The sequence below is a fragment of the Branchiostoma lanceolatum genome, chromosome 6, assembly GCF_035083965.1.
Source record: "Branchiostoma lanceolatum isolate klBraLanc5 chromosome 6, klBraLanc5.hap2, whole genome shotgun sequence".
Classification (NCBI taxonomy): Eukaryota; Metazoa; Chordata; class Leptocardii; order Amphioxiformes; family Branchiostomatidae; genus Branchiostoma; species Branchiostoma lanceolatum.
In genome coordinates this window covers 15359886-15372073 of record NC_089727.1, presented here as the reverse complement: position 1 = coordinate 15372073, position 12188 = coordinate 15359886, and the positions used below count along the sequence as shown (strand labels likewise).

General features: G+C 39.8%; 1 protein-coding gene across 11 annotated transcripts in view; it reads right to left on the bottom strand.

Annotated features, from left to right (window-relative positions):
• The window catches only part of LOC136436808 (neurobeachin-like), a 159315-nt gene that overhangs the window by 77451 nt on the left and 69676 nt on the right, over window positions 1–12188 (bottom strand). For all 11 annotated transcript variants that reach the window (XM_066431140.1, XM_066431145.1, XM_066431142.1 and 8 more), the window contains one exon: window positions 5947–6011. In XM_066431140.1, the coding sequence (XP_066287237.1) occupies window positions 5947–6011 (65 nt within the window). The remainder of the gene's footprint in view (window positions 1–5946; window positions 6012–12188) is intronic.

Sequence of the window (12188 nt, the reverse complement as noted above, 5' to 3'; positions counted from 1 at the left end):
CCTTTTCCGACTGTCAATAAACTCTTTTTGATGTTTTCAGTGGATATTGTGCACTGAGCATAAAGGTTGAAGCCTCATTCTTTGTGATTCAATCACAACATAAGGTTACTGCAAATTGAACATTTGGTCAAAGAAATTAAGATACAACTAAAGTCAAGTGACAAGAGTACCTTTCTGAACATGCTATTATCTAATCGGGGAGACAGAGAATGAACTTCTCATCACTTGCAAGCTCTTGAAATTAATGGAACAGAAAATGCTCTCGCTTGAGCACATGATCGCTGCAGTGGAAAACTCTTAAAGGTTGAGGTTTATGGGACCCGACAACGGTGGCGGATAGTCGGTGCAAGTCAGATGTCATTCCTTCCATCATGCACAACATCAAAGTGACTTACGAAATCGCGGATGCTACACCGATGCACTCGGATTCGTTGTTATAACAAATTTCTTTTTCATGTGTACGGTTTGCGGTGTCGTCATGTTTCAAAGTTAGGATTTTACGACTGCAATTTTCGTGGTATTGTCAAGGATTTCGACACAAGTTTACTACGCCAAATGCCGCCAACATGACTCCAATGCTAATTACGTATCGCAGTGACCAGCGTGACCCGCAGAAGGGAAGGGCCAAGCTGATCTGGCAGTCCTTTTGTGCTGTTAGTGGGAAAATCCACTGAAGGGGACAAATTAAGACTTTTGGGGAGACGTGACGGTGGCACGGCCGCATTTTCGGAGTCGGCTCATCTTTGAGCCTCTCAGCAGGGAAGTCGGCATAAATCAGCGGCGCTGACACAGGTGAGGGTCCTCGGGGCATGGCTGCCCTGCGGATGGTCCCCTACTAAGTGTTTGCCATATCGATCTTTATTGGACGACAATTACCGTCCAATTATCTGTTATTAGATACCCTTTGAAGAGTCCCGCATCAGCCGCGCGGCGGGATGCGGCACAGTTCCGTAACCGGTGATTAAGTGTAGTCTGACAGGGGCTAGCTCCCAGCCAAACAAACTTCCAAAAAGAACAGCAGTCAGCGACACTCCCGCCAGGTGCGAACCGACCCAAAATTGAATGGAACGCCGATTTGTGGTGACAGGAAAGTGGGGCACCAGTATGAGCCGGGACTTCTCGGGGACATTTTCCTTCACTACAGGTACCTACAGTGTGACATGCAGGAACACCCAGATGTAACCACCTCCAACACTGATGATTCTGACAACTTGGAGTGCAAGAGTTTAAGATACACAACAAGACAGCACTAGGTGATATAATGTTAATCTACTATTAATAAAAGACCCATCTTTCAAGTTCTACTTTTTGGTAGCTCAGTCTGGCATTCAGATGCAAAGTTTGCTGGAAACTGTGATCCTGTCACCAATCAGCCCAACTCAATGATGAATGTTGCAACTGATTCGGCCCAATTGAAATTTATAAGCCACCTGCTCAAACTGACGACTCCCATTGTCCCACAGTCCCCTTTACTTGTAACATAGGAACAAAGATGTGTTTGTCTCTGATGGAATATCTACTGCCATATTCAAATACTTGAATGTGAGATAATTGATGTCTGAGTGTGAAATAGATAAAAGCAACAATGAGAAAGTTGACAAACCATCATTTCTTCTGCTTTTATACATAAGCAGTCCATAAAGCTTGTAACATCTGACCTTCCTTTAACAAAGGTGAAATGGTTTAAAGTTATGGCATGTACAGCTAGCTATAGTCCATTCCCCAACTGTTGCTCATAATAATGAAGAAGATGCTCTATTGACACAATGAAAAGGACAGAGACTTTTGTATGGTCATCTACAGACTTCAAGTAATCAGGGCAGAATAAAAGGATATCCTGACTTCTTTGACACTTAATATTCATTTTCTACTACACTTATAACCATAGATTCATGAGCAAAGACGTCATGCAAAAACTACTTGTCGACTTAAGATGTTATTCAGGTTGTAGAGGATACAGAAACGCCATGTTATATTGTACATCAAACATTCAGCATCATGTTCAAAAAAGATAAAGGAATGCTTCCTCAAACTTTTGCAGCAAACTTTTGATTGTGTCAATCAGAGAGCATCACACAATTGTAACAATGTTGAGATTTCTACAACTGGTATTTCAATGACCTAGAGGTCAAAATCATTACTTCCACCTCTCCACCTGGCCCTGATATTAGCAGACAAGAGGGATTTTGGAAATCTTGATAATGGTGTAATGATTCAATTACAAAAAACAGCAGGTGAGTAGGCCAAAATCACCAGTTACAATTTCTTTTCTCAGTCTGTGCCATATGCAACATTGTATCAACTTTGCACAAAAGGCAACTAATTACCTGACTGATAGGTCAAAGTCATTACAGGTCTTTTGCACCTGGCCTACATGCTACCAGGTTAGAACAAACTGACACTTCCAAAAGTCTTTTATCTACAAAATATCTGTGTTGTTAATTCTGACATTGACAAAAAACATTTCATACCTAATGTCAAAAGAGTAAACTTTGATTTGTTGGAAAACAAGTCTGCTTTGTTACTTTGTTGGTCGTAGCTGGTTCCTTGTCCAAAATCACTGTTCCAATCCTTTGAGTATAATCTGTGATGTCACTACTTTACTAATGTCACTCACATACTTGCTGTACCTCACATACATGCAGTGCATTCAAATACCTTTAAATAAAAACTATCATCTTTCTGTGATCTACGGGCAAACATTCTTTAGAAAAAATTGTTGTCTGCAAAGCATTGACTTAGTGTCTGTATTCCAAACTTCTATTTTTACCAGAATATTTGCAGTACTATAATTCAGTTAGAATGACGGCTGGCTAACAGTTGTCCTTCGGCAATAGATAATCATTACATCCAACAGACATTCTGCAGGCAAAACCAGACACAAAGTTATGCGAGATCCAGAACAAAGGTAATTATACCATTGTTTCTTTGTAACCTAATAGTCATTTGCGGATTATTATCAAGCAATAAAGAGGATTAAGAAGATAAAGGCTTGGTGCCATCTTTAGTTCCGAGGCAGTCACACAGATAATGGTGTTGCCTTTGACTAAGGCCACCTGCCCTTCAACCTAATTTATCTGGCGTCAACGTGTGCAACGAAATCCGTTTGATGGGTTGTCATATTTCAGCAGCTTATAAACTTGTCAGGGCGAATCATTAGGACGTATCACGGTTTAGTCCGATGGAAGCGACCGACCACACGAATACGCGTACGGAGGGCCACGTGCGAGCGAAATTCCTCCCCGAGAGTTCAGCCAGCGATATTTCACACCTCCGATAACCTAAGGAAACCCCAGATTTGCTGCCATTTTGTCGAAGAACGTCTGAACAAAAGGAAAACATGCAGGTACAACCACTGATATAATCTGGGTTCTTCACAGGGTGAAGGCTTCAAAGGGGCGCCGCCGAGTGCCTGGAGGGGGGATGAGTCTGCCGCCAAGACACGGACAATGGGGCTCCAGTTACCCGCATGTTTAATGAATTTAGACAAGACACAAAGACGACATGTTGATTTGGTATGAACGACCCAACAAATGAACACATCCCTGGTCGTACAATCCACTGGTTTCGGTATTTGGTATCGAAAATGTTGTACACTTGGCTATCAGTATGTTGAGTCAATTAACAAATACTATAAGGGAATGAATAGCATCAGAACAATGTGCCGTGACCTGTGCAAGATGGAAGTGTTGAGGTGTAAGATGACTTAAAGCTGTGTCAGGCTTTTAATGACCTGTAAATGAGAACGCCGGCCTTTTCAAATGATAAGCACAACTAGCACATATAGATTAATATCATAAAGCAAAACAATGGAGAGAGAGGTTTGCATAACTAATGATGCTTGATAATTTTGTAAAACATACTTCAGTATAATAATAATTATGGAACATAAACTTGGAGCGAGTAAAACAACAAAACTAATGTTTAACTATTTGGTGCCAAAATATCCCCACAAGGGCACACATTGTGTGATCATATCATTGCAATTTCAACAGGTGACATTGCCACAGCCAAATACTTTGACATAACTTTGTGCAGTAACTGGCAATAATATGCTGTAAGGATGAAGAATATCTGTTTCCCTCTACACAAAGAGGCAGTAAGAGAGCAGTTTTCCTACAACAAGACCAATTTTGTAATGTTAGGAGTTCTTATCACCTGTGTGAACCACAGACACAAGACACAAAATAAATAACTTTATAGGGGGATACAGATGGGACAAAATATGCACAAGATAGACAGGGGTGGAGGGGTGCAACAAATTACAAAATAGACTGGGAGGTGGAACAAACTTTATCACTTCATGATTAAAGACAAACGATAATGTGTAATCTCTGGGATTAGCCAAAACTACAGCATCAGACACACAAACACAAAAAAGGATGGGTGAATGGCCTAAAAAATCAGCCAACAGGAACCAAACAACTTGCAAAACAGGCCTTAACAGATCCTTATCTGTTCAACTGTCCTTCAGATAATGTAGTGTGACATCAGATGAGAGTTAAGACAGAGTTGATTGGTTACAACAACATTTGAAATTAACTGCCATCTCAGTTTAAGATCAGTCTCAATTCATCACAGAAGCTGGCACTGTTGAGTGCAGTTCCATTATCAGAGAGAGGCTTGACAGTGATGGTGTGTGTTAGAGTTGACCTTTACCTTGGCTTAACATTGACCAAGTGTTGGTGAGCATATTAATGTCTTTATGAACAGAATCAGAGTTTGGGTGATAAAAGTTAGAAAAGTCTAACAATGGCTTAACGAGGATGAACAATACTGTGTATATATTGCTTATAATCTTGCATTAACCCCTTAAAATATGTAAGTTGCTAATACATGTTCTGATAGGTTTATTTAGAAATATCTCTTAACGTTTATCTGTAGCTGCCAATCAAATTTTACAGATACTGTACCAAGAAAACCTATCATTTTGTTTGGACTTTATTTGCTAGGTGCAGTTATGGAATCTAAGCTGAGGGGTCATTCAGGGGACAGGTATAGATAATTACTCATCATAAAAGTTGTCCTTTGGCGAAAGTGGATAATTGTGGGGTCATAAAAGTGACACATCGGTCTCGTTCTGCATGTTTTACGACACGCGGCAGAAGGTCATCTAAGGATCAGATTTCAATGCTGAGAGACAATCGTTAATCTAATTTTTTTACAACTTACTGTTAACACATTTTAGCACTCCGTTCAAAATTTAGTTGTTTTGTTCTGAAGGTAAATGTATGTGTCAGACAACATACACCAAATCTAAACCCACCGCAAGAAATCAGACAGTCAATTTTGAACTGAAACTAGTCTTAGAAAGCTCGAGCAGACTTTTATGACTCATTAAGAGAGTTAAGTAAGCATTTGATGCAGTCTGGTGTTCATCAGGTATTCAGTGGCTGCAGGTCAAGTCAGATGGGTACGACATTTTGTTTGTATGTTTGTTTGTTTGTTTTGCATACCTGTTAAACTGCCTCATAGCATAACACACAAGGTTTGTACTGGAGTACAAGCTGTATATCCGGACGGATTTATTTGATCCACTCACACCATTGAGCCCTACTGTTTTCGATAAGTATGGTGGGAATTTTTACGTGCTCGAGGTGTGGCTCCCCTCAAATGTGGGACCAACCATTTAATGTCCTATCCAAGGGACGTCCCTAACTGAAGCTGGATACTCATTTTCACCTGAGCGAAGTGAGGAAAGTCAACATTGGTGGCATGTCAGGGGATTTGAACCCAGGACCTCTGGGTTCTGGGCCAAACACCCTAACTGCATACACCACGCCACAACATCTGAAAGTCCCAAATCAAAGACGTTTCCATAGAGAAATATCATTGTGAAGACATTATATAGATTATGTTTGATATACTTACAATACTGAATGTATATACTTTATACACTATATAGTGTCTTAAGAATTTGCATAGATGATAGCACTTATGACGTACCTTCCCTCGTTGATGAGCTCGATGAATGCCAGCCCTGCATGCTTCTGGATAGAGTTCTGCCACTCCTGCAAAATACAGCAAAAATACAGCACTGAAACTCAACTGTTACAGTAAACTCAACAGCATTACGCACATGTGTACATGTTACTAACAGGAAAGACAACAGTTACAATGTAATGGTGCTGCACTTTTAAGGTGCTTTCATCACTGTGGATTCAGATCAACTATTTCAAACATTAACTGTTCCCACACAATTGCGAAGCATTGGATACTTCTTGAAGGTAATGTTAGAACCCAAATATACATGCACAACGCAATGATTATCAGAGACATCAACCCATTACACACTATACTACCTTGCACGAAGATGTACATCCAGTAATGTTGTCTGTTTATTTTCATGATTTCTATTTCATTATTTCTTTTCATTCTAGTAATGTTGTATATTCTTATTAATCAGTGTAGTATTATATGGCATAATTTAGCAACCTGGTATACAAGTATGCAGTTATTAGAGAGAATACGGTACATTCCTTCTCCCAAGGAATATTTGAAATTGGTGCTATGGTTCCCAATATATCACTGGCAATCTCCAACCATCGGGGCAAATTCGCATTCCTGTCTGCTCCCGAACAGGAGACCACAGAAATCCTTGCCTCAGGCAAGGCTTTACTTTGGCTTCTTATCAGAATTTCAAGGGGAAGTTGCAGCCCATTTTTCTATTTCCTTCTACTGGAGGCCACTGTTGTAATTCTAAGAACAGTAAGACAGGGAGAAAGTCGGGCTGCCATTGCAAGTTGGAGCCAGACACTTCTGCAATAACAATGCAAATATTCAACATATGAATGCCAACCAGCCTTGTAGAATTACATGTAATAGGCTACAAAACCGTTCCAAAGAGGCCAACCAAATCCCAGTAGTAAATTCACCAATTGGCGTGGGAAATAGTATACTGCATAAACTGGGTTATATTGCGGTGTATTTGTGTCGTTACATATCAGAAAGTGAAAAAAATAGTTTGTAAGTTTGTTGTAACAGCCGTGAACTCTGACCTGTTATGTAATTAGTTTATTGATTAGATAGACGAAATGGATTGGCTTTGAGTTTATATAATGCTAGAAGACCCAAATGCCATGTATATTACTGTAACATTGTTTAAACAGTTAGGAGCCTACACCAGCTAGCTTTCAAATATGTTTGAATGTCATGCCAAGGCCGGTAATTCCCTATACGGGCAGTAGATACAGTTCATCTCGATTGACAATGTCCGTCAATATTTGTTTCTCACTAACAAATCTTTCAGTACCCTTAACATAATCAAACTTCTTGAACTCCCCCACGATCATGATAGTGGAATAGTCCCGGGCCTGAAGTATCATGACATTCGTATGGCAGGGACGTTGCAGACACAGACAATACAAGATGGTTTCATCATCAGACAGCCGGTTTACTAGGACAGAAAGTCGATGACTATTCCATTCTGTTTGCACAGTCGCTTCGACATTCCAGAAAGGTGTGTGGTCCTCTTACGCTGGGGATTCTCACTCACTGTCCCACTAGTTGCCAGTGCGCCGGTGATTTCCCTCTTTCATCGTGGAAAGACCGCTGGATTACGACACCCTCCAAAACAAACTTGAACGAAGTTTGGAAAACTTTCCTCGGAGTCGGGGGCTTGCGCTCCCGTGTCACAAATATTTAGACGTTTGATTATGTTCGCGACAGATACAAATGATCCAGAGGTCGGAGGTTATCAGAAAGTGAAAGCTTATCCTCATTATTGTTTGCCCTTGATGTTGATCGTGGCATTGGGTGACACAGGAGGAGGGGATTATGGCAAATCTCAGAGGAAATACCTGAAACACTTGCTACTCTATTTAACAGGTTTTCCTGAGATACAGGCACAAGTGTGCGGAGTCTGTGAGGGAAGTATTGCTTACGCGTGGGAACTATAAATCCTGTTTGAGAGAGGATATGCATGATACACCCTTAAGAGGTAGGAGCCCTTAATTTTTGTGAAGGAATTTAGAAAGTGATTGATAGCCTTCTTGACTTGACCTTAATAAGGATGGCAGACACATAGATCCTACTTAAAAGATAATAATCAAGATATACTGCAGGTAATAAAGTAGTAGTAATAATGTTCTTGACCTGGAACAGCATTCTTTAATAAGCATTCAGCTTGTGGTTGACATAATATGATTGCTAACAAGTAAATGAGCAGGAAACTTTATATATCTTGACACAGACTCTAAAACATTTGCACCCTATGATGTACAAATCTCATGTATCGACCACAAATAATGATCGTAACCTCTGTAGTAAATTCTGAGCTTAATATAGAGGGCATGGATTGGCAGCGCAGGCCAATATTCATTTCCCAACAATGCCTGATGGCAGGAACTCCTTATTGAACATGACAGTCTCTTACAACCCTGACGCCAGTGTCAACCCAAACTCCAGTATACATTCGTCTTTCAGCACTCTCCCTCCCCACTTAGCTCCACCGCTTATTTAACTTGGCAGGAATAACGGAGTCAAAACCCAGCAGAACCGGGCGGGGAATGAGTGACGACTTCATGAAAGAAAACTTTCTCCTTACACAGAATCACACCTCACGAAAATGAGTCCACGTTCAAGAATGCTGCTTTGGGGATATCCGATTTTTTCCTCTTCTAACATACAGTAGAAGCTTCACATTTCTATGTGTCTGGGTTGTAAGTATTGAGGTCTGGATGCCTTTGTCTCGCCATGTCCATTGCCACGGGGAATAAATACTTCTGCGGTCAATGCCATACGCCTCCCACAAAACCCCATCATGCTGGTACCTGGATGGAAAGGGTTTAACCTTTAATTCAGGATCCCAGTCAGAAGTGTTTATTTTGTCTTTAAACCTAATCCCGCCCCAGTCCCAACTGTTTAAGATAGCCCCCAGGAAGATATTTATTCTACCTCTGGTGGATTGTGGCATCTGTCAGTGCCAGGTGAAGAGTGGGAGAGAGCTGTTCCCTTGTGCTCAACACTCCTGTCCCTGCAACCAAAGGTGCCAAGTTATGGAACAGGGCGGGGACGGAGAAAATGTCCCGGCTGTGCCCTAACACTTACACGTCCAACTCTACACAACCTAAACACTGCGAGTTAGATTTAAAGTGGGATTACGGTCATGTCACATAAAGTCATAACTTAGAGCTTAAGCGATTTCCCTTATTGTAAATAGTGGGCTTAGTTGACATTCCTTGATGCAAACAACACTAGGATTAGCCACTATTAACGTCTGCAGAACTGTCAATCACACCTCGATGTAGCCCTGAGTTAGCTTCTGTTGCTTTGATGTCGCACAATTTGGTTTGATGTGGACAAAACCTTTTATTTCAAACTACAGATGAAACTACGGACACCAAAAACAAACAATTGTAGCACACTGTTTCAAGTAAGGGTTAATATAATATAATCATTTTAACATTTTAACATATCAAAAATGAAAGAAACAGACCAAGTGCAACTATTACTACCGTAATGTTAGGGTTATCTTACATGACCCAGAAACATTTTACAGTTGCTAGAAACTTTAAAAAATCATTTTCTATCTTAAATTGGATGTTCTTTTATCTTAACTTTGAATAAATGCTTGTCCAGTTTATCTTTTTTTTTCAATTTCAGGACAATGTATTGGTATGTGTATGTTTTTATCATGACTAATTATCACAAATAAAAGGTGGGGAATTACAAAATTTATAATTCATTACATCATGCTTTTACCATCATATTTTGCCATCCATCAAGTCATCCAAACTTCTATCCAAGAAGAAAATGACAACTGGAATCCAAACAAACGCTCTACTTGTAACAAAACAAACATTAAGTATAACATATCATTGCCACAGCTCTTATGAAACATGTCTTACGTGCAACTGATACCAACAAGTGATCTTCTTGATCACTGGAGCAAGAAATTGGTTTCTTATCTTAAAGACTTCCCCACAGACAAGGAAAACTTGTTTTAATTTGTAAGAAACAAAACAAATGTAGACCTTCAGCCTAGCCTGGTGGGAATTTTAGTGTTGTTAATTGAAAATGGTTGATAAGATCACAACAAAAACTTGTAAATGTCCATTGGACACTAACTTTACAATGGATATTCTAGATTCTTGACGTGTCATCAACAGCTTGAAGAGATGCACTTGAACTACAGATGACTCAGAGATATGGTATGTTTCAACAACCAACAACAAACTTCTGTTTCTCATGTGCCCATTGGCTGAGTCTAATTCATCTTGACAAACTTGTATTTACGGTGCAACTCTGGAGACAGATATGCACTGTGTGGTCTTGTTTTGCCCTATTAAGAGCATAGTACACTTCTAGGGGTGGATACCGGTTCGCTGGACCTGATTCGGACCTTTATAACATTCAAGAACCGAGTCCAAAAAACCTGAAAGCCTAAAACCTGAGTAAAAAAAAACCTGAACAAAGTACATATGTTTCTATTTTGTTTGATAAAAAAGTGTTTTGAGTCTGCCCTCTGACAAAAAAGGCATTTAAAATAAGTGCAACATTCAAATATCAAACACTGGTTTGTCTTGAAAGTCTTCTCACCAAGAAACTTTTATAGTCGTGCGTGTCAGTATTAATTCTCTATGCTTAATATTGGCCTAATTAAACAAAACATAAACTGGACAGGATCAGGTCCAGGTTCAGGTCTGGACCTGAACCAAAATCTCTGGACCTAAACTTGGACTTTATTAAGCCAAACCAGTTTCCACCCCTATACACTTCCTAGGCCTTTTGACATATTGCTCCTGTAGGTGAACTTGAAAGCATGGAGATGTGCATACTGTATGCTCTAGGCGGTGTTCTCATCCTTGTAATATAGTAGGTTTAATTAGACTGATACACAAAGTTTATTGGGAGCACATGGTGTGACAATTTTGGGTCTACCTTACCCCTGAGGAACATACGGCAAATTACTTACGGTGTTTGATACTGTTCTGGAAATGAAGATTAGAACACTGCAGTGAGGCAGGACGGATCATTTAATTCAACTGACAGATTTGAAACATAAAACCTCACCATTGCTTAATGTCCTGCCGTAGGTTGATCTTCAGTAAAGGCATCTATCATGTACACTAGTATATGTATTGGCAACATCCTTTTTGAAGAAAATTATTACAACCTTACTTTGCATAAGGTAATAAATGTGCCATGATAAACCTTTACCCATGTCATGTATTCTAATGATACTGTTTACATTCTCATGGCCTTTTACATGTTCATCACCTCCATGGAAAATGAAGGTATTGTTTCGTGTGTGTCTGTGTGTGTGTGTCTGTGTGTATGTTTGTGTTTCCAGATATTTGTGGTCAGCATAACTTAAGAACCACTGGTTAGATTGTGATGATACTTGGTACATGTATGAGGGTAGGTCTTGTTGATCAGGTATTAGATCACAGGTCTAGTCATTCTTCTTTGGTCTGTTTTGTTTTGTTTAATCTGTAGAAATGCCATATAGAAATGAACGTGTTTACAGAGATGGTAAAGTCATTCAAATCAGATAGGACAGTTTCCATGACAACAGCTGTAACATATATGCACACCTCCATCATGCAAAATTCGAGCACTCCCTGTTTTCAATTTCTCTACTTCCATGGGGAGTCCGTAGACACCCTGCAGCGACAAGCTATCGTACAAACGTGGAGAGGTGTGCCCTGCCCGCGAGCACCTCTCGTACCCTCTCCCTAACCACTGGTTCAGAAAACCACAACTGATAAGACATTCACGTTTTAATCAATTCATCAGATAGCTTTGCTGTGTCAGCTTTCTCAGAGAACAATGAGAGTCTTTAAGAAACAGTACGTCCACCTGTTGGAACATGGGATGCCTTGGGCAAACACTTTTTTTTAGATGAGAAGTAACATTATGACAGAAAATCGTCATAGGATATCATAGGACGTGACATGATTACATGTACATGTACGTGTATGCTGCTTCAATCCAACAATCCATAGAATAATCTGTTTGCTGTATGATAAGATTCTACTGGGTTTATGTTTGGCATATTATTAGTACAGTTTTGACTTTTTTGTATTACTGGCACAAAGTGTTTTTAGAATCTATCTATTCTCAACACTAGCGATGCACACAGCCAATATATCAATGAGTGTATTTAAAAAATATAATATAGTCTCTCATTTGACGTTCTTGAGGTAGTGCATACATAAACTGCAAAATCACTAAAAGACATAAAT